At 35.4% G+C, this 23,015-nt stretch overlaps 4 protein-coding genes across 4 annotated transcripts in view; all 4 read left to right on the top strand.

Moving 5' to 3' along the window:
- stk17a (serine/threonine kinase 17a) overlaps nt 1–1,751 on the top strand; it is a 34,661-nt gene extending 32,910 nt beyond the window's left edge. The window contains exons 6-7 of the mRNA XM_073863861.1: nt 269–448; nt 585–1,751. Of these exons, the coding sequence (XP_073719962.1) occupies nt 269–448; nt 585–909 (505 nt within the window). The 3' untranslated portion in view covers nt 910–1,751. The remainder of the gene's footprint in view (nt 1–268; nt 449–584) is intronic.
- Nucleotides 1,752–2,829: 1,078 nt separating this feature from the next.
- Nucleotides 2,830–7,442, top strand: LOC129425735 (E3 ubiquitin/ISG15 ligase TRIM25-like). Its single transcript, XM_073863857.1, has 6 exons — nt 2,830–3,511; nt 3,640–3,735; nt 3,866–4,099; nt 4,252–4,411; nt 4,814–4,870; nt 5,347–7,442. The coding sequence occupies exons 1-6, from the start codon at nt 2,930–2,932 to the stop codon at nt 5,871–5,873; spliced, it is 1,656 nt and encodes a 551-aa protein (XP_073719958.1). The 5' UTR covers nt 2,830–2,929; the 3' UTR covers nt 5,874–7,442.
- A 602-nt stretch (nt 7,443–8,044) lies between these two features.
- On the top strand, nt 8,045–10,539 carry LOC141362072 (serine/threonine-protein kinase 17A-like). Its single transcript, XM_073863863.1, has 4 exons — nt 8,045–8,230; nt 8,868–8,916; nt 9,296–9,475; nt 9,620–10,539. Exons 1-4 carry the CDS (start codon nt 8,074–8,076, stop codon nt 9,933–9,935), a joined length of 702 nt encoding a protein of 233 aa, XP_073719964.1. The 5' UTR covers nt 8,045–8,073; the 3' UTR covers nt 9,936–10,539.
- A 2,747-nt stretch (nt 10,540–13,286) lies between these two features.
- LOC141362071 (E3 ubiquitin-protein ligase TRIM16-like) lies at nt 13,287–20,440 on the top strand. Its single transcript, XM_073863860.1, has 6 exons — nt 13,287–14,106; nt 14,259–14,354; nt 14,485–14,718; nt 14,871–15,018; nt 15,286–15,342; nt 17,500–20,440. Exons 1-6 carry the CDS (start codon nt 13,534–13,536, stop codon nt 18,024–18,026), a joined length of 1,635 nt encoding a protein of 544 aa, XP_073719961.1. The 5' UTR covers nt 13,287–13,533; the 3' UTR covers nt 18,027–20,440.
- The last annotated feature ends 2,575 nt before the right edge of the window (nt 20,441–23,015 follow it).

Below are 23,015 nucleotides of genomic sequence, written 5' to 3'. Positions count from 1 at the left end.
TTGACCTAGAGGTATTTTCACAATAAATTCTTTTTCTTGTGTTTCATTGCACATAAACAAACACTTCATTCATAGCAAAGGCTCTCGCACCCTCTCTGGCTCTGTGTTTTGGTTGTTTTTAACCAGCAATTTTGCTTTAGGATTTATTATATAAGACAATTAGTACTTATAGTTCTTGCTTGGAGAAAATACAATTTTTATAACACAAAATCAGTCATGTTTACGATGCTTTGTCAGTGGATGATCCTCTCCTCTCACTTTCTAATAGGAGTATCGGTGTCCTCGCATATGTGATGTTGACGGGCATCTCTCCTTTTCTGGGGGATGATAAACAGGAGACCTTCCTCAACATCTCCCAGATTAATGTCAGCTACACTGAGGAAGAGCTGGAGCACCTAGACAGAGCAGCCATTCACTTCATAAAGTCTCTGCTTATCAAAGAGCCAGAGTAAGAGAAACATACAGCCACCAGATATTCAATAGCAATATAGCAATAATATGATTTTATGTAGAAAACAGTAGCTGAGTTTTCACGGACTGGGTCACATGTATATCCAGTTCATCACCTGACCTTATTTCCACAGAAACCGCTTCACAGCAGAAGAGTGTCTCGAGCACCAGTGGCTTCAGATCAAAGAAGAAGAAGAAGAAAAGGACGGGAGTACATCTGAAAGTGTCTCTGAGCCTGCCAGCCCGGGAACCTCCAGTCACGATGAAGAAGCGGAGGATGAGGAGAGCTGTCAGGTGACAGAAGAGCTCATCGTAATGGCAGCTTACACCCTGGGTCAGTGTCGACAGTCCTCTGTTAAAGAGACTCTGACCCCCGACCAGAAGGCCATCTCCAAACGCTTCAAGTTTGAGGAACCCTTCTCAGCCCTGCAGGAAGTTCCTGGAGAATTCATCTACTGATTCCAGTTCAGCCAGAAAACTGCTACGCTCCCAACTAATGCCGCACTTCAGACAAGAAACCTTTTTCTATGTCTTTTCTTTTCACTCACCTCATGATATAAACTTGTAAGCCAAACAACTTGTGTCTTGCTCTTGTTTCTTTTGTTTAATGTTTGTGCTGCTTATATTTACAGACGACTAAGCCTTGCTGTGACTCTCTCACTTTTCTTGTTTTTATTTCCTTTAGGTGCCATGCTTATTTGTTATGGGTAAAACATTAAAGTTATTATTTTTGATGATAATAATTTTGTTTGTTTTCTTCTGGGTGCGTTTCGATGCATCTTTGTACAAATTATTGTTGTTTGACTTTTTAGGTTTTGTTGTTTCTACAAGTTTGTTAAAGATTATAAAGCCATTTTATGTGTCCAGCTTCTTTCAGGTATTTCCTTGGTAAAAAAAAGCTTCCACAGCAATAACAAAATGTGTGTAAATGTTTCCTTGTTTTGTTTTTAACTCATGTTAGAGTTATAACTATAAATTGATTTGTCACTATAAAGAATATTTTTAATGGCAATATATTACAAGGAGACTGTTCTGATGCTGTAAATAAAAGTTTGTCTTTACAGCAGTGACTCATTATTTTTTGGTTGGGAAATTCTGTAACTTAAAAGCTAACTTAATACTGACATAACACAAAATCACTTATTTGGCTTCAAAACACCCCATGCTAAAGAATTTAGTTAAAGCTGGTTAAAAATGTATCTTATAATTATGTTTTAATTACCCTTATTTTCACCAAAGATCCTATACATTTTGTTAAAGGATGAGTACAGGAATACACAAATTTAAGATATATAGTTAAACATTTGTCAAACAATAAATGCTTTACAAACTTTTATCCAATGAAAGCTTCCTCATTTTGATTGATTTGTCCAGTGACACCTTTTTAAAGCGGGCATACCATGAAAATCGACTTTTTTCATGTTTAAGTGCTATAATTGGTTCCCAAGTGCTTCTACCAACCTAGAAAATGTGAAAAAGATCAACCCAGTAACTTAGTTTACCTAAACTTTCTCTGCAAGCATGTGAAAAATAGGTCATTTAAATTTGGCTCCCCTTGTGAGGGGATAGTACCCTTAATCTGCACTATCCAAACACAGCACCGCCATTTAGTACAGATATCATAGTGTTTAAAGGACACACCCAAAAAATGGCACATTTTTGCTCACACCTACAAAGTGTTTTGTTAAATTTTAGCATGCTATAATAAATTATCTATATGGTATTTTGAACTGATGGAGACTTCAAAAAGTCTTGTTGTGAAATGTCCCCTTTAAAACTACTACTGTTGTTTAAAAACATCTTCATCCAGTGAAAATGAAGAATTCGAGAATTGTTTTGTGTGCAGAGGTTCATATCTAATGCTCAGCGGTACAAATAAACATGTTTTACATATTTTATTGGAATGTAACCAACAAGTTCGGCCATTTTAAATGTATAATAATACTTGGAGGAATTTTTTATTTTAAATGGACAAAAACAGATATGCTGTGCTATAGCTTGAGGTATTGGTTTGGTTTAAAGTGCCTTTTTCTGGTATTCTCAATATTGCCATTTAGAATTTGTTTATTAAAAGAAAAAAAGATTGTTGTAATGTATTTCTAAGTTATTTGTGTCTATGTAAAACATTGAAAAATATACAGTTGCTAATTATTAATGCCATCATTGATTCTAATATTAAACATCCTGCTTTATGACCATTAACAAACTTTACCAGATTAACAACACTTTTTGGTAGTCTGTTTTTTAATATATTTTTTATAATGTTTCCATCTTTAAAACACTGCTTTAGTTTACATTAGAACGCACATGTAATACATTTACAGTAATACACTTCATATGGTTTGGCCAAAAAATGAAAGTGAAAGCTGAGTCACACCCAACAGATAAACCTGTTTTGCACATGACTCTTAACACAAAACCAGAAAACTACTTTTCAAGCGACTGTCTCTCTCTCTGTCTGTATGTATATTAGTGAAATATGGCAGAAGCTCATATTTTTAAGGACAAGTTCAGCTGTTCAGTGTGTTTGGATCTCCTGAAGGATCCAGTGACCATTCCCTGTGGACACAGTTACTGTATGAGCTGTATTACAAACTGCTGGGATCAGAATGAGATGAGAATCTACAGCTGCCCTCAATGCAGACAAACCTTCACACCAAGACCTGTTTTATTTAAAAATGTGATGTTTGCTGAAATGGTGGAGGAACTGAAGAAGACAAAACTTCAGACTGCTGTTCCTGCTGACTCTTATGCTGAAGCTGGAGATGTGGAGTGTGACGCCTGTACTGAGAGAAAATACAAAGCTGTCAAGTCCTGTCTGGAGTGTCTGAAGTCTTACTGTCAAAATCATCTTAAACAACATGAGAATCTCTTCAATGACAGGAGGCATCATTTGATGAATCCCACCAGACAACTTCATGAGATGATCTGCTCAAAACATAATAAACAACTAGAAATCTACTGTCGCACCGACCAACACTGCATTTGTTATCTGTGTACGATGGACGAACATAAAAACCATGATACTGTGACAGCTGTAGCAGAAAGAACTGAGAAACAGGTATGAACTGAATTTAGACACTGCACTAATGCTAACAGTAATGATTAATAATATGCTAAACTACGAATGTCATTATAGTAACATTACATGCATATACGCATGCAGTTTATTTATTTGTTATCTCACAGAGAGTTTTGGGAGAGCGACAGAGAAAATTACATCAGATAATTGAGGAGAGAGAGAAGGAGCTTCAGGAGCTGAGAGAGGCTGTGGACTCTCATGCGGTGAGTTTTGAACAGAAAAACATCTGCTGACAGCTTGAAGATCAGTTTGAGATTCATGACTCTCCTCCAGTGATGGAGATCTTTACTGATGTACCTGTAATGGATCTGATTGTAATGTTTGTCCTAACAGCGCTCTGCACAGACAGCAGTGGAGGACAGTGAGAGGATCTTTACTGAACTGATCCGATCCATTGAGAGAAGACGATCTGAGGTGACACAACTGATCAGAGATCAGGAAAAGACTGCAGTGAGTCGAGCTGAAGGAGTCATGAAGCGTCTGGAGGAGGAGATTGATGATCTGAGGAGGAGAGACGCTGAACTGAAGCAGTTTTCACATACAGACAATCACATTCATTTCCTACAGGTAACACAACTCTGAAATACAACACAGTGAGCATTAGCAGGATCTCTGGAAGACTTCACTTCATATATGACTATGATGGTGGTTATTTTATAAGCTGATAAATGTTGTTAATGTTGAATGTTTATGTTCATTTGTAATCTTTTCTTCTTCAGAGTTTTCAGTCTCTGTCTGCAGCTCTTGAGTCTTCAGTCTCACACAGATTTACTCTCAGCTCTCTTCTCTCTTTTGATGATGTGAAAAAATCTCTCTCTCGACTGAAAGACAAACTGGAAGATTTCTGTAGAGAGGAGATAGAGAATATATCTGGTGAAGGTAAAAAAAGCAAATATTCATTTACTCTCAAACAATATCACACAAGCAAGAGTGATGTTAGACTCTTATGGGGTGGTTTCCCGGACATGGTTTAGATTAATCCAGGACTAGGTGTTAGTTATTCTAGGATATTTAAGAAGTTTTGACAAACAAACCTTACAAAAAATATACTGGTGCATCTTGAGACAAAACAATGACACTGATACATGTTAAAATATGTCAGGACAAGGTGTTTTGAAATTAAAATAGCTCAAATGTGCATTTTAGTCTGGGACTATGATAAGCCCTGTCTGGGAAACCGCCCCTATATCAGTGTCATGATCTCTGTTTAATTGTGTGTGTTTTTGGTTTATTATATTTATACTATAGGAATTATATTATTTATGTTTATTTATGGTTCAGTTACATATATCTCAGTTATTTCTGATGAATTGAAGACCAGAGAGGATTTCTTACAATGTAAGAGACTTTAAAAACATTAATGATTTATTTAAATTATTTCTATCCACTGAAGAATGACAAAAAGAACAAAACTTTGAGTATTTTCAATGTTTACAGAAATCCTTCAGTTCACATGTGTCAGTAACTCAGTCATTGTTAAAGAGGAGAATGAATTGAGTAAAATCAACAACTCAAAATCAAAACATCAACCTTTCAAAATTTTTCCAACTTATTACTGCTACACAGGCCTTTTTTTTTACATAAAACTGCATTACTGCTAAAAACTCTATAAATGTAATGAGGGCATTTAAACAAATATATTTATATTTTACAATCTCAAACCTAATAATAACTGCATAGAAACAAAGTAAATGAGTGCGCACTGAAGGAGTAAATACTAATATAGTAATGTGTAGGTTTTGTAAAAAATGCAATATATCTGCAATGATGATTTTTGTTAAACTGCTGCAGTCATTTGTGTTTATCTTCATCAGATTTCAAGCAGTTCACACTGGATTCAAACACAGTTCATAAATTCATTCAGCTGTCTGATGGGAACAGAACGGCTACTCGCACTTACACAGACCCTCAGTATCCTGATCATCCAGACAGATTTGATCAGCAGTGGCAGGTGTTGTGTAGAGAGAGTTTGTGTGGACGCTGTTACTGGGAGGTTGAGTGGAGTGGTGATGTGTTTATATCAGTGTCATATAAGAGCATCAGCAGGAAGGGAAGGGGTGATGAGTGTTGGTTTGGATATAATGATCAGTCCTGGAGTTTGTTCTGTGATGACTCCAGCTGCACATTCATTCACAATAACAAACTCACTAAACTCCCTGTAGTGTTGAGCTCCTGTAGAATAGGAGTGTATGTGGATCACAGTAAAGGATCTCTGTCCTTCTACAGCGTCTCTGATACAATGAACCTCATACACAGAGTCAACACCACATTCACTCAACCACTTTATCCTGGGTTTTATATTTTTTCAGGTTCAGTTAAGTTATGTAATCCAGCAGTGTAGATGAGATGAATATTCTCTCAGTAATGCTGTAAACTTTAACTAAAGAAAAGAAAGGTTTTTGTCCAAAATTTGGTTTTTTTTTGATGACACCTACCCATATTTAAGAGGTTATAAAAGAGAACAAACGAAGATAGGATAAAAGTTTTTTTCAGTTTTGTTTGTTTATTTGTTTGTTTGAAAGCAGTTCTGTTCTTTTATTTGATATATTTGTATGTTTATATATTTATAGAAGACAATTTTTCTGGAAGGCATTTTGTGAAACTTTTGTGAAAATCAGCCTAAAAAAGGCTGGTGGGGAATGAGATTATTTTAATAATGAATAATGTTCAATTCAGAGTTGTGGGGTGATTGGGACAAGATGATTGGAAAAAAATAAAAATCTGAAAATGAAGAAGTGAGTATTAAACACACACACACACACACACACACACACACACACACACATATTCTGGTTTCTATGTTTTGTGGGGACATTCCATAGGCGTAATGCATTTTATACTGTACAAACTGTATATTCTATTCCCCTTACCTACCCCATTCCCTAACCCCAACCATCACAGAAACCTTTCTGATACTTCACATTTTCAATAAACATCATTCTGTTTGATTTATAAGCTTGTTTCCTCATGGGGACATCAAAATGTCCCCACAAGGTCACAAAAACACTGGTATTCCTATCTTTGTGGGGAAATTACCAGGTACACACACACACACAGCGAGTAAAGTGAGTGTAACAAACTTCAACCAAAAAAAGGGAAGCAGTAGATAATAAATATAAAACATCATTACTTTATTCACTTATATCCTCTGTGACATAATGTATACAAATCCTCTATGACAAAACAATCCTGTTCAGTTTATTCTCTTATTTATTTACAGACAACACTGAGATACAAATTCAACAACTGTTTGTATTTGATGACCCGTTTGATATCTCGGGTCACATTTAGACTGTAAATTGTGTGTTTATAACTTGTGTATGTTTAAACTTTATTAACTTTTAAATCCTCTTTAAATGCATTTTAACTTGATCTTGAACTACATCACACTTGATTAAAAAAATTACCCCAAATGTTTCTTATATTTTATGATCCATTTGGTTGTAATGTTGTGATTCTTCAAGCAACAACTGAAATAAGTTATGATCATGGTTATTATGAGAGTAAGACACATTGGCTTTTGAATTTTTTGTTACACCATGATATGAATGAGGGAGAGTTTGGACTTTTGTTTTCATGCTAGATCTTTATGTACTTATTACCACTGTGCTATTTAAATCTAATGTATTTGCATCTATACAGATATGTATAGATGCATATCTGTATAGATGAAAATTTTCAATCATTTTAAGTAAGCAACCCTTTATTCAGACTTTACCAGCAACATATTTGACCAAACTGACTCATTATGATAGTTTACAAATCTCTCTAAATTGTAACCACTGTGATCTGCAATATCAATTAAAATATTTGTGTTAAAAATGATTTTTTTCAAACTGAATAAATGCTGTCTCTTGAAATTCAATATCTTATTTTTATATGGGAGACTGAAAGAGTGAGTAGACTTACACTTAAAAAAAATGCTTCTCCATAAAAAATAAGATTCAAATTTAACCTTGTAACAGTCAACCAGGTAAAGGGCTTTTTTGTAAAAAAAAAAAGTTATTTGTTAACACCAATGAACACAGTTAAAACAAATGGGACAACATTGTACAGTGACAATAATACATGCCTTTCATGTGATAAATACTATTATATATTTCATTTAGATTTTTAAAAGGCAAGACTACAGACCCCGCTGGGTCAAAATATTTTTAAGTCCACCAAAAAAGTTGCTTAAGCTGCAGACATATTTCAAAATGATGCTATGTTTTAGTTAACAAGACACTGATTAATATGACATAACATTGAATTTGGTATCTTACACACCCAACTTAGAAACCGAAAAAAAACATGATGAAAAAATTTACTTACATGCCACCAAAACACTCGTTCATCAATAACTCTCTGGAAAACATTATACATTTCCAATAATTTGCGGGAGATCATCTTTTGGCAGCATAAAAAAATCTGGAAAGGCAAAATTCTCAACCTTATGCAACAATATAAACGGTCCGTGTTACAACTAACCCTGCGTTAGTTATTGCCCCGCGCACCCCTACCTGCAGTTATGTAATCACTCAAATGTTAGCATTAAAAATATGTATCTGAAGATTTTTTTTATCTGTCAGCCTCAGAATATCCTCCTTACTAGTGAGTCTCCTCTCGGAGACATAAAGATTGTGGATTTTGGCCTGTCGAGGTTGGTAAGCAGCAGTCAAGAGATCAGAGAGATCATGGGCACACCCGAGTATGTGGGTACGAACCAATTCTTTACCATTTTCATATGAAATTCAGTGTAGTGTTTAAACTTGAGACTGGTAGTGCATGTACATGATCTTAATGACATTTTGGGGTGGTTTCCTGGACAGGGATTAGTTTAAGCCAGGACAAGGCCTCATTTTCATTAGGAAATAACTAGTTTTAACAAGCATGCCTTAATAAAAACATTACTTGTGTGCATTTTGAGGCAAAACAAAGGGCACTGGTGTATTTTAAGATATGTCAGTGCAAGTTGTTTTCAGTTTGGACAGCCTTACATTAATTTTAGTCTAGGACTAGTCTAATCCCTGTCTGGGAAACCACCCCGTAATGTTTAAATTCAAAATTTATATTTCTGTAGCTCAATTGGTAGAGCATTGTGATAGTGGCACAAAGGTGATGAGATTAATCCCAATACGCGTACTGTACTGATAAAATATAGATGTTTGAATGCACTGTAAGTCACTTTGGATAAAAGTGTCTGCCAAATGCATAAATGTTTAATTTAAATTTTGCCCTGATATAAATTTCTTCATAAAATCTTTATTTGTGGAAATTAGTAACTTAGAGTAAGTGTTTTCACTGAGTAATGTACATAACACTGCACATTTTTATGTATTGTTTTTTATTACAGCACCAGAAATCCTGAATTATGAGCCAATAAGCACAGCAACTGATATGTGGTAAGTCCTTGTTCTTCATTACTATTTTTACAAACATGAATACAGCATTTCATGTGATACCCTTAAATGTTGACATAGAGGTAATTTTCACAATAAGTTCTTTTTCTTGTGTTTTATGGTCAGTTTTTTCATGGTAATTATGATCACAGTTGTGTCATTGCACATAAACAAACACTTCATTCATAGCAAAGGCTCTCGCACCCTCTCTGGCTCAGTGTTTTGGTTGTTTTTAACCAGCAATTTTGCTTTAGGATGTATTCTCTAAGACAATTAGTACTTATAGTTCTTGCTTGGAGAAAATACTATTTTTATAACACAAAATCAGTCATGTTTACGATGCTTTATCGGTGGATGATCTTCTCCTCTCACTTTCTAATAGGAGTATTGGTGTCCTCGCATATGTGATGTTGACGGGCATCTCTCCTTTTCTGGGGGATGATAAACAGGAGACCTTCCTCAACATCTCCCAGATTAATGTCAGCTACACTGAGGAAGAGCTGAAGCACCTGGACAAAGCAGCTATTCACTTCATAAAGTCCCTGCTTATCAAAGAACCAGAGTGAGCGAAACATATTAAATATATCAAGGATATATTTTCACAGATTTTTTTTTTTAATATTGTAGGATGATTTTAAAAACAGTAGCTGTTTTCACAGACGGGTCAAATGTATATCCAGTTCATCACCTGACCTTATTTCCACAGGAACCGCTTCACAGCAGAAGAGTGTCTCGAGCACCAGTGGCTTCAGATCAAAGAAGAAAAGGACGGGAGTACATCTGAAAGTGTCTCTGAGCCTGCCAGCCCGGGAACCTCCAGTCACGATGAAGAAGCGGAGGATGAGGAGAGCTGTCAGGTGACAGAAGAGCTCATCGTAATGGCAGCTTACACCCTGGGTCAGTGTCGACAGTCCTCTGATAAAGAGACTCTGACCCCCGACCAGAAGGCCATCTCCAAACGCTTCAAGTTTGAGGAACCCTTCTCAGCCCTGCAGGAAGTTCCTGGAGAATTCATCTACTGATTCCAGTTCAGCCAGAAAACTGCTACGCTCCCAACTAATGCCGCACTTCAGACAAGAAACCTTTTTCTATGTCTTTTCTTTTCACTCACCTCATGATTTAAACTTGTAAGCCAAACAACTTTTGTCTTGCTCTTGTTTCTTTTGTTTAATGTTTGTGCTGCTTATATTTACAGACGACTAAGCCTTGCTGTGACTCTCTCACTTTTCTTGTTTTTATTTCCTTTAGGTGCCATGCTTATTTGTTATTGGTAATACATATTAAAGTTATTATTTTTGATGATAATAATTTTGTTTGTTTTCTTCTGGGTGCGTTTCGATGCATCTTTGTACAAATTATTGTTGTTTGACTTTTTAGGTTTAGTTGTTTCTACAAGTTTGTTAAAGATTATAAAGCCATTTTATGTGTCCAGCTTCTTTCAGGTATTTCCTTGGTAAAAAAAAGCTTCCACAGCAATAACAAAACGTGTAAATGTTTCTTTGTTTTGTTTTTAACTCATGTTAGAGTTATAACTATAAATTGATTTGTCACTATAAAGAATATTTTTAATGGCAACATATTACAAGGAGACTGTTCTGATGCTGTAAATAAAAGTTTGTCTTTACAGCAGTGACTCATTATTTTTTGGTTGGGAAATTCTGTAACTTAAAAGCTAACTTAATACTGACATAACACAAAATCACTTATTTGGCTTCAAAACACCCCATGCTAAAGAATTTAGTTAAAGCTGGTTAAAAATGTATCTTATAATTATGTTTTAATTACCCTTATTTTCACCAAAGATCCTATACATTTTGTTAAAGGATGAGTACAGGAATACACAAATTTAAGATATATAGTTAAACATTTGTCAAACAATAAATGCTTTACAAACTTTTATCCAATGAAAGCTTCCTCATTTTGATTGATTTGTCCAGTGACACCTTTTTAAAGCGGGCATACCATGAAAATCGACTTTTTTCATGTTTAAGTGCTATAATTGGTTCCCAAGTGCTTCTACCAACCTAGAAAATGTGAAAAAGATCAACCCAGTAACTTAGTTTACCTAAACTTTCTCTGCAAGCATGTGAAAAATAGGTCATTTAAATTTGGCTCCCCTTGTGAGGGGATAGTACCCTTAATCTGCACTATCCAACCACAGCACCGCCATTTAGTGCAGATATCATAGTGTTTAAAGGACACACCCAAAAAATGGCACATTTTTGCTCACACCTACAAAGTGTTTTGTAAAATTTTAACATGCTGTAATAAATTATCTATATGGTATTTTGAACTGAAACTTCACATATGTACTCTGGAGACACTAAAGATTTATTTGACATCTTCAAAAAGTCTTGTTGTGAAATGTCCCCTTTAAAACTACTACTGTTGTTTAAAAACATCTTCATCCAGTGAAAATGAAGAATTCGAGAGTTGTTTTGTGTGCAGAGGTTCATATCTAATGCTCAGCGGTACAAATAAACATGTTTTACATATTTTATTGGAATGTAACCAACAAGTTTGGCCATTTTAAATGTATAATAATACTTGGGGGAATTTTTTATTTTAAATGGACAAAAACAGATATGCTGTGCTATAGCTTGAGGTATTGGTTTGGTTTAAAGTGCCTTTTTCTGGTATTCTCAATATTGCCATTTAGAATTTATTTATTAAAAGAAAAAAAGATTGTTGTAATGTATTTCCAAGTTATTTGTGTCTATGTAAAACATTGAAAAATATACAGTTGCTAATTATTAATGCCATCATTGATTCTAATATTAAACATCCTGCTTTATGAGCATTAACAAACTTTACCAGATTAACAACACTTTTTGGTAGTCTGTTTTTTAATATATTTTTTATAATGTTTCCATCTTTAAAACACTGCTTTAGTTTACATTAGAACGCACATGTAATACATTTACAGTAATACACTTCATATGGTTTGGCCAAAAAATGAAAGTGAAAGTCATGGCCGTAGCCAGGGTTTGAAAATTACCGAGGTCCAGGGTGGAGTGTTAAGAGTTAACAAATGCTAACTCGGGTGAAAAAAGTGCACTTAAATAAAATAAAAATTTTAAGTACACTTAGTAAATGTATTATTTTCGTGCACTCATTTTGTGGTTTATATATCACATTTGTTTTTAGTACTTCTTAAAATTAAGTTAAGAACATCTAAGTGTTATTTTGAAACATCATTTATTTCAATAAAAATCTAGTTGGTACTGGTATTCTTACTTTTTCAGGTAAACTGAAGCACTGCTCAAGTAGACCTTTACTTTTATTAAGTATATTTGTAGCATAACTTTACATAACTTACAAATGTACTTGCTAGTATTAAAGTGGTTTAACTACATTGAAGCATACTTAATTTTTTACCTGGGATCTAAAATATTCTGTCTTTACCTTTTTACACTTTGGGTACAAACTTGGTTTTGGGGGATGGACTGGGATTGCTGGATTATTTATCACTTTTTCATGCAACAACGTTTGTTCTTGTAATCATTTTAATAAGCAATATTTCATAACAAAAACGTTACAAGATTTTAAACAAGAACTTGTTTAGTGCTCTTATTGTTTTCAGCATGACTTTGTTAAAGGTTAACTTCTAAATTCAATGAAATAACAGAATTCTTAATGCTTATGTTTTGTTGAGATCAGCTTTACCGTTTTATGCTAGGCTACGTGTTTTAACATATTTGGCATATTTTATTTAAACCCAATTCTTCTACACACTCGTAGAAAGGATGTGTTAATTTTTTACACATCTTTGTGCGTTAAACTTTAACACATTATGTGTCATTTTGTGTTGATTTTGTGTTAAAATATAACACAAGTTGTGTTAAAAGTAACAAAAAATGTGTTGTTTCAATAATAACACAGAGCTGAGGGATTCACTAATGTGTTGTTTTTAACACATACGTTCTAAGAGTGCATCTTTGTATCAGAGTTGCTTTCTGTTTTTCGATAGTGTTGTTGATACTCTTACAGACAAAATTATGATGATTACTGCTTTTATCTTACTGAATGTAGTATCAGCAATAACCTGCTTGCCCTGAACCATGCGTCTTATTTGATAACTTTCAGTTTCCATGTTGCCAGATATTAGTACGAAAAACAAGCAAAAATAATTGGCCTTAAAAACAAAGTTCGTCCAAACCTTGTATTTCAGAAATAAATCTAATACTAACCTTCACCTAACAATCACTTTATAGATAGTGTCAAAGTGTCACATTAATTGCTAAACACTACGTCTAAAGAGGATTTTTAACGATGGGGTCTGGCAACACTGCAAATTCTGTACCCGTGCCGTCGCAGCTTAAGCCAGTCTTCGTCATCATTTTACACTAAACTATACAGTAAACTGTCCAAACTAAATTATTTATGCGGATTCGTTTTGGAAAACTAATTAGTCATTCAGAGAACTTTACATTTTATTTTTTAATATGAAAAAAATTACAGAGGTCCGGACCTCTGTGACCTCATAGCTGGCTACGGCCAAGGTGAAAGCTGAGTCACACCCAACAGATAAACTTGTTTTGCACATGACTCTTAACACAAAACCAGAAAACTACTTTTCAAGCAACTGTCTCACTCTGTCTGTTTGTATGTTAGTGAAATATGGCAGAAGCTCAGAAGTTCAGCTGTTCAGTGTGTTTGGATCTCCTGAAGAATCCAGTGACCATTCCCTGTGGACACAGTTACTGTATGATCTGTATTACAAACTACTGGGATCAGAACGATCAGATGAGAATCTACAGCTGCCCTCAATGCAGACAAACCTTCACACCAAGACCTGTTTTATTTAAAAATGTGACGATTGCTGAAATGGTGGAGGATCTGAAGAAGACAAAACTTCAGACTGCTGTTCCTGCTGACTCTTATGCTGAAGCTGGAGATGTGGAGTGTGACGCCTGTACTGAGAGAAAATACAAAGCTGTCAAGTCCTGTCTGGAGTGTCTGAAGTCTTACTGTCAAAATCATCTTAAACAACATGAACATCTCTTCAATGACAGGAAACATCATTTGATGAATCCCACCAGACAACTTCATGAGATGATCTGCTCAAAACATAATAAACAACTAGAAATCTACTGTCGCACCGACCAACACTGCATTTGTTATCTGTGTACGATGGACGAACATAAAAACCATGATACTGTGACAGCTGTAACAGAAAGAACTGAGAAACAGGTATGAACTGAATTCAGACACTGCACTAATGCTAACAGTAATGATTAATAATATGATAAACCATGAATGTCATTATAGTAACATTACATACATATACGCATGCAGTTTAATGTAATATCTTTGAGGTTTTATAGTTATTTGTTATCTCACAGAGAGTTTTGGGAGAGAGACAGAGAAAATTACATCAGATAATTGAGGAGAGAGAGAAGGAGCTTCAGGAGCTGAGAGAGGCTGTGGACTCTCATGCGGTGAGTTTTGAACAGAAAAACATCTGCTGGCAGCTTGAAGATCAGTTTGAGATTCATGACTCTCCTCCAGTGATGGAGATCTTTACTGATGTACCTGTAATGGATCTCATTGTAATGTTTGTCCTAACAGCGCTCTGCACAGACAGCAGTGGAGGACAGTGAGAGGATCTTTACTGAACTGATCCGATCCATTGAGAAAAGACGATCTGAGGTGACACAACTGATCAGAGATCAGGAAAAGACTGCAGTGAGTCGAGCTGAAGGAGTCATGAAGCGTCTGGAGGAGGAGATTGATGATCTGAAGAGGAGAGACACTGAACTGAAGCAGTTTTCACATACAGACAATCACATCCATTTCCTACAGGTAACACAACTCTGAAATACAACACAGTGAACATTAGCAGGATCTCTGGAAGACTTCACTTCATATATGACTATGATGGTGGTTATTTTATAAGCTGATAAATGTGCTTAATGTTGAATGTTTATGTTCATTTGTAATCTTTTCTTCTTCAGGGTTTTCAGTCTCTGTCTGCAGCTCTTGAGTCTTCAGTCTCACACAGATTTACTCTCAGCTCTCTCTCTTTTGATGATGTGAGAAAATCTCTCTCTCAACTGAAAGACAAACTGGAGGATTTCTGTAGAGAGGAGATATCTGGTGAAGGTAATGAACAAACAAACCTTACAAAAAACTATACTGGTGTGCATCTTGAGACAAAACAATAGCACTGAAATATGTTAAAATATGTCAGTACAAGGTATTTTGAAATTAAAGTAGCTCAAACATGCATTTTCGTCTGGGACTAGGATAAGCCGGGAACCCCCCCCCCCCCCCCCCTATATCAAGGTCATGATCTCTGTTTTATTGTGTGTCTTATTGGTTTATTATATTTATACTATGGGAATTGTATTATTTATGTTTATGTTTCAGTTACATATATCTCAGTTATTTCTGATGAATTGAAGACCAGGGAGGATTTCTTACAAAGTAAGAGACTTTTATGATTTATGACTTTGATTTATTTATATCCACTAGTACATAAAGAATGACAAAAACAAAATAAGAAATAGAAAACATAAACACAAAAAAAGCAAAAATAACAAAACATTGAGTATTTTCAATGTTTACAGAAATCTTTCAGTTCACATGTGTCAGTAACTCAGTCCTTGTTAAAGAGGTGAATGAATTGAGTAAAATCAACGACTCAAAATCAAAACATTGACCTTTCAACATTTTTCAGCTGCCAGGCACAGGAACTTAACTTTATTTTTTTATTTTTATATGCCTTTTTTTACATAAAACTGCATTACTGCTAAAAACTCTACAAATTTAATGAGGACATTTAAACAAATACAGTATTGTTCAAAATAATAGCAGTACAATGTGACTAACCAGAATAATCAAGGTTTTTAGTATATTTTTTTATTGCTACGTGGAAAACAAGTTACCAGTAGGTTCAGTAGATTCTCAGAAAACAAATGAGACCCAGCATTCATGATATGCACGCTCTTAAGGCTGTGCAATTGGGCAATTAGTTGAATTAGTTGAAAGGGGTGTGTTCAAAAAAATAGCAGTGTGGCATTTAATCACTGAGGTCATCAATTTTGTGAAGAAACAGGTGTGAATCAGGTGGCCCCTATTTAAGGATGAAGCCAACACTTATTGAACATGCATTTGAAAGCTGAGGAAAATGGGTCGTTCAAGACATTGTTCAGAAGAACAGCGTACTTTGATTAAAAAGTTGATTGGAGAGGGGAAAACCTATAAAGAGGTGCAAAAAATGATAGGCTGTTCAGCTAAAATGATCTCCAATGCCTTAAAATGGAGAGCAAAACCAGAGAGACGTGGAAGAAAACGGAAGACAACCATCAAAATGGATAGAAGAATAACCAGAATGGCAAAGGCTCAGCCAATGATCACCTCCAGGATGATCAAAGACAGTCTGGCGTTACCTGTAAGTACTGTGACAGTTAGAAGACGTCTGTGTGAAGCTAATCTATTTTCAAGAATCCCCCGCAAAGTCCCTCTGTTAAAAAAAGGCATGTGCAGAAGAGGTTACAATTTGCCAAAGAACACATCAACTGGCCTAAAAAGAAATGGAGGAACATTTTGTGGACTGATGAGAGTAAAATTGTTCTTTTTGGGTCCAAGGGCCACAGGCAGTTTGTGAGACGACCCCCAAACTCTGAATTCAAGCCACAGTACACAGTGAAGACAGTGAAGCATGGAGGTGCAAGCATCATGATATGGGCATGTTTCTCCTACTATGGTGTTGGGCCTATTTATCGCATACCAGTGATCATGGATCAGTTTGCATATGTTAAAATACTTGAAGAGGTCATGTTGCCCTATGCTGAAGAGGACATGCCCTTGAAATGGTTGTTTCAACAAGACAATGACCCAAACCACACTAGTAAACGGGCAAAGTCTTGGTTCCAAACCAACAAAATTAATGTTATGGAGTGGCCAGCCCAATCTCCAGACCTTAATCCAATTGAGAACTTGTGGGGTGATATCAAAAATGCTGTTTCTGAAGCAAAACCAAGAAATGTGAATGAATTGTGGAATGTTGTTAAAGAATCATGGAGTGGAATAACAGCTGAGAGGTGCCACAAGTTGGTTGACTCCATGCCACACAGATGTCAAGCAGTTTTAAAAAACTGTGGTCATACAACTAAATATTAGTTTAGTGATTCACAGGATTGCTAAATCCCAGAAAAAAAAATGTTTGTACAAAATAGTTTTGAGTTTGTACTGTCAAAGGTAGACACTGCTATTTTTTTGAACACACCCCTTTCAACTAATTGCCCAATTGCACAGCCTTAAGAGCGTGCATATCATGAATGCTGGGTCTTGTTTGTTTTCTGAGAATCTACTGAACCTACTGGTAACTTGTTTGCCACGTAGCAATAAAAAATATACTAAAAACCTTGATTATTCTGGTTAGTCACATTGTACTGCTATTATTTTGAACAATACTGTATATTTATATATTTAAGAATCTTAAACCTCAAAAAGTAAATGAGTGCGCACTGAAGGAGTAAATACAAATATAGAAATGTGTAGGTTTTGGAAAAAATGCAATAAATCTGCAATGGTGATTTTTGTTAAACTGCTGCAGTCATTTGTGTTTATCTTCACCAGATTTCAAGCAGTTCACACTGGATTCAAACACAGTTCATGAAAACATTCAGCTGTCTGATGGGAACAGAACGGCTACTAACACTGACACAGTCCATCAGTATCCTGATCATCCAGACAGATTTGATATTTATTATCAGGTGTTGTGTAGAGAGAGTTTGTGTGGACGCTGTTACTGGGAGGTTGAGTGGAGTGGTGATGTTAGTATATCAGTGTCATATAAGAGCATCAGCAGGAAGGGAGAGGGTCATGAGTGTGTGTTTGGACATAATGATCAGTCCTGGAGTTTGATTTGCCAAGATTCCAGCTGCACATTCATTCACAATAACAAACTCACTTTACTCCCTGTAGTGTCGAGCTCCTGTAGAATAGGAGTGTATGTGGATCACAGTAAAGGATCTCTGTCCTTCTACAGCGTCACTGATACAATGAACCTCATACACAGAGTCAACACCACATTCACTAAACCACTTTATCTTGGGTTTTGGATCATGTCAGGTTCAGTGAAGTTATGTAATCCAGCAGTGTAGATGAGATGAAGATTCTCAGTAATGCTGGAAACTTTAACTAAAGTAAAGAAAGAAAAACAATTCCCTGCCAGTGACGCTTTCCTGAAGAGTAAATCTATTATCCAATAGATTGCACTCTTAGCCAAATTGTTTTGATAATCCGTGTATGTTTTGATCATCGTTCTGAATCTGATCTCTAACAAAATTCCTTTACAAAAATGCAATTACTTCGGCTTTTTGTCAAAAATTTTGTATTTTTGAAGACACACATATTTAAAGGGGGGGGGGGTTCAAAGGTATTTCAAGCATTCTGACTTATTAACACAGTTATAGAGTTGTTTCCTCATGCTAAACGTAGGCAAAGTGTCAAAACAGCAGTTGGGCGTGTTTCAGAGTATTTCTGTGCCGAATGCACTTCGCCAGGGTTCGTACAAGTTTCTGAAAGTTTTTTTCGATTACAGTTCTAACTGACGTTTCAGGGGTTTTCGATACGTATCACTTCTTTATATGGGCTTCCCCCAGAAAACTTCCCCCGGAAAACCCCGCCCACCTGTCAATCAGCGGGAGAGGCTAGAGCTGCTAACAGCTTATCACGCCACTCAGCTTTGTTTAATTTCAAAAGTCAACAATGGCACGAAAGAAGAAGTGTGTTTTTGGATGTAAGGAGAAGACATCCAGCCTTATGGAAACAATGGATATAGTTTATTATCCGGGGTAGCAGCAGAGTTTTGCGTGTGTTTGATGCTGTGGATTTTCCCAACCGGGTCATGACGAGTTACACGCGGTAAGTAACACTTCTGTCTTATGTTGCAAATAGTCGCGTGCATATTATATAAATGACACGAACATGTAGTGAATCATAAGTAAAAACAGTGTTGTATAGTGTTGCATGACTCGTACTCGCTCCTCCCGTGTTATAACTCCTCCTTCTTCATTTTTTCGTACGTTATCGGAAAGATTCGGTAAAGCTAATCTTTCTTTTATAAGTCTGATTAAAGTAAAGACTCTTCAGAGATATAAAGGATGTCATACTACTCTATAGGTACTCCAGATTAACATCAGAAATGCAGAAACAGCATGTTTTACGTGAGCTTTAAGAGGTTATAAAAGAGAACAAACGGAGATAGGATAAACGTGTTTTTTTTCAGTTTTGTTTGTTTATTTGTTTGTTTGAAAGCAGATTTTCTGTTCTTTCATTTGATATATTTGTATGTTTATATATTTTTAGAAGACAATTTTTGTTGAAGGCATTTTGTGAAACTTTTGTGAAAATCAGCCTAAAAAAAGGCTGGCCGGGAATGAGATTATTTTAATAATGAATAATGTTCAATTCAGGGTTGTGGGGTGATTGGGACAAGATTATTGGAAAAAAATAAAAATCTGAAAATAAAGAAGTGAGTATTAAACACACACACACGCACGCGCACGCACGCACACATGCACGCACACACACACACACACACACACACACACACACACACACACACACACACACACACACACACACACACACACACACACACACACACACACACACACACACACACACACACACACACACACACACACACAGTCCTGTATCTATAAATGATGTTCTTGCTCTAGTACAGTGATTATAATCGAGTAAAGTGAGTGTAGAAACAAACTTTAACCAACAGAAGGAAGCAGTAGATAATAAATATAAAACAGCATTACTTTATTAATTTATATACTCTGTGACATTTACATGATTTATATAAATCCTCTATGACAAAACACTGAGTCCTGTTCAGTTTTAGGCTTTATGCTCTTATTTATTTACAGACAACACTGAGATACAAATTCAACTGTTTGTATTTGATGACCCGTTTGATATCTTGGGTCACATTTAGACTGTAAATTGTGTGTTTTTAACTTGTGTATGTTTAAACTTTATTAACTTGAATGCATTTTAACTTGATCTTGAACTACAGCACACTTGATGAACATTTTGCCCCAAATGTTTCTTATATTTTATGATCCATTTGGTTTTAATGCTGTGATTCTTCAAGCAACAACTGAAATAAGTTATGATCATGGTTATTATGAGAGTAAGACACATTGGCTTTTGAATTTTTTGTCACACCATGATATGAATGAGGGAGAGTTTGGACTTTTGTTTGCATGCTAAAGATCTTTATGTACTTATTACCTCTGTGTAATTTAAATCTAATGTATTTGGATATATACAGATATGTATAGATGCATATGTGTATAGATAAAAATTTTCAATGATTTTAAGTAAGCAACATATTTGACCAAACTGACTCCTTATGATAGTTTACAAACCTCTCCAAATTGTAACTGTGATCTGCAATATCAATTAAAATATTTGTGTTAAAAATGCATTTTTTTCAAACTGAATAAATGCTGTCTCTTGAAATACAACATCTTGTTTTTCTATGGGAGACTGAAAGAATGAGTAGAATTACACTTAAAAACCACTTCTCAATAAAAAATTTTTTAATTTAACCTTGAAACACAGTCAACCAGGTAAAACACTTTTTTGAAAAAAAAAAGAAATTAGTTAACACCAATAAACACAGTTGAGACATATGGTGTACAGTGTACTGTACTTTTTGTACAGTGATAATAATACATGTCTTTGTGATAAATACTACTTAATTTAGATTTTTAAAAGGCAAGACCATCAAACACCAACTGTGTCTCAAAACCTAGAAAACATAGACAGGTGTCCACATAGACAACACTTTACAGTAGGGATGTAACGATTAAATCACGTGTCCCATTTAAAACGTCTGAAATGGATTCTGAATCGCAAGGCTGCAATTCTTTGTTTTTATGCACAGCTTGTGCGTGTACTACAACATTTGGTCAGTAGGAAGTCCTTATCAATCTAAAATCATTATGAGTCGTTTATAACGTGCATTTAAAAAAGCAACACTCGTTAAATAAAAATCATTCAAAATATTCTTTATTATCATAAAAATACCTGAAACAATTTAAAGAACAGCGATATAAATATATTTTCCTTTCATCAAAAATTATACTAAGATTAAATAAAATCTGAACATTTTACCACAGCAAACATTCTCTGAGTCTGGAGAGATGTTAAAACATACTTAAATATTCCTGCCGTCCTTTCCCTATCCTCTCCAATTTGTTTTAACCCTGATTTTCCTTTAACATTGCAAAATATTGGCCTCTCAACATGGCTGAAGCTGGAAATATCCCAACTATCTTGCTTATTTACAGATGGTGTTTTAAAATCTTTCCAGCAGATTGTGGATCAATACAAACTTCCAAAGTCAGATTTTTATAAACATCTCCAGTTACGTCATTTTTTTAAAACAATTGAAGATAAAGGGGAGCTGAACATGCAAATACAGTAACTGTTATTGAGGACTTTTTACAAAACCCAATTGAGTTAAAGGGATCGATATCAAGGATATATGACATTTTAGTTAATAACTGTATCTCAACCCTTCCAGCACTTAAGGCAGTATGGGTAAAAGACACAGGCCAACCTATTGAAGAAAATGACTGAGCTGTCATATGCAATAACGTAAACCCTAAATGCACTTCCCTTGGGGTGCATGAGCTCAACTTTAAATTTTTTAATAGGGTATATTTGACACCAATACGTATTAAAATATGTTTGCCAATGCCTCAGGCCTATGCTTTAAGTGTAAGAAACATAAGGGCACTGTCATTCATTGTTTTTGGTACTGTGACAAAATATTGCCTTATTGGAAAAAGTGCATCATATTTTGGAAGATCTCTTTAGAGTGAACTTTGATATGACCCCAGCATTATATCTACTTAATCTCAAGGTGAATATTCTGTTTAATAAAGAAACAACACAGTTATTTATCATCTTTGTATATTTAACTAAGAAATGCATTTTGTTACTTTGGTCCGCTTCACAGGCTCCATCCCTGAAAATGTGGATATCACAAATTGCTACACTGTTACCTTTTGAAAAGCTCACTTATGATAAACTGCAAAAATCTAAACAATCTCCCATTTGGGAATATATGAAAAGGTTTTTCTAATTACTTCACATGATCATTTATTTTCTTCTTTTTCTCTATCTCATACTTACAACTTTTATAATAATGTGAGACAGTCCCGGCGCCATGGGCGGGCTTTAGGGGGCCGGGCCCGCCCTGTGAGTCACTAGTGCCCGCCCTGGACGAACCTGCGGTCTCCCTTCACCTGTTCACCAGCTCCATGTTTTTATCAATAGGCCACTGTTAAAAGTTATTGTTTTGTACATATATAACTCATGAATAAAAATAAAAATGTGTTTGGTCGGATTAAAAAAAATATATATTTTAAACGAATTTGATTGGTTTGCCAGTAGTGAGCGTGGAAATGTTTGGTTGTTTGCTAAGCGCGCCACCACCGCTTAATGTAAGACACGATTGAGTGCTGCCTGCAGTGAGACTGACACGTTATGGTTCTGCTGTTATCTTTCACTATTTTCGCTGCTGAAACAACAAAAACAGTCAACATTGCGTCTAAAATGTAAGTGGCTTAATATTAATTACTTGTAGTGAACTGTCATTAAATCGGTCACATTTTCAACCGTGATGTGATTCTGCTTAACTGTATCATGTTATTAAAAAATCCACATTTTTACCGCAGTATGTTTAACCCACTTTGTTAACACACTTTGTGTTTGCTGTGCTTATTTGTTTAACTTTGCGTTTTTACATTATGCACTTTCGGTCGCCGTTGATTAAAGGATGCAGAATCATCATCCTGTTTTGGTGATTGTTATTGGCGTTTTTTTAATCAGACTAGGCTACTTGTTCGGTCGAGCAAGTAAAATTCTCTTTCACTTGGCCTTTTAAAAAATCCACTTGTCTCTGATATTAACCGGACAAGCGTTGATGTCGAGCCCTGCGACGCGTTTTATTTGCGTTTAGATTGCTTCAGTAAGCTAGGTCCAATCTTTACGACTTCTCCGTATTGCGTTAATGGAGAGGTATGTTAGTTCTTCCTCGCTTTTTTGTCCACTTAATG

Source organism: Misgurnus anguillicaudatus, chromosome 25 (assembly GCF_027580225.2).
Source record: "Misgurnus anguillicaudatus chromosome 25, ASM2758022v2, whole genome shotgun sequence".
NCBI lineage: Eukaryota > Metazoa > Chordata > Actinopteri > Cypriniformes > Cobitidae > Misgurnus > Misgurnus anguillicaudatus.
This window is presented reverse-complemented; position numbering and strand designations above follow the sequence as displayed.

Coding starts and splice junctions, on each gene's coding strand:
- LOC141362071 (XM_073863860.1), top strand. CDS start 13,534: ATGGCAGAAGCTCAGAAGTTCAGCTGTTCAGTGTGTTTGGATCTCCTG. Junction 14,107..14,258: donor CAGAAAGAACTGAGAAACAG/GTATGAACTGAA, acceptor GTTATCTCACAG/AGAGTTTTGGGAGAGAGACA. Junction 14,719..14,870: donor ATCACATCCATTTCCTACAG/GTAACACAACTC, acceptor TTTCTTCTTCAG/GGTTTTCAGTCTCTGTCTGC.
- LOC141362072 (XM_073863863.1), top strand. CDS start 8,074: ATGTATCTGAAGATTTTTTTTATCTGTCAGCCTCAGAATATCCTCCTT. Junction 8,231..8,867: donor GGGCACACCCGAGTATGTGG/GTACGAACCAAT, acceptor TTTTTATTACAG/CACCAGAAATCCTGAATTAT. Junction 9,476..9,619: donor CTGCTTATCAAAGAACCAGA/GTGAGCGAAACA, acceptor TTATTTCCACAG/GAACCGCTTCACAGCAGAAG.
- LOC129425735 (XM_073863857.1), top strand. CDS start 2,930: ATGGCAGAAGCTCATATTTTTAAGGACAAGTTCAGCTGTTCAGTGTGT. Junction 4,100..4,251: donor ATCACATTCATTTCCTACAG/GTAACACAACTC, acceptor TTTCTTCTTCAG/AGTTTTCAGTCTCTGTCTGC. Junction 4,871..5,346: donor CAGAGAGGATTTCTTACAAT/GTAAGAGACTTT, acceptor TATCTTCATCAG/ATTTCAAGCAGTTCACACTG.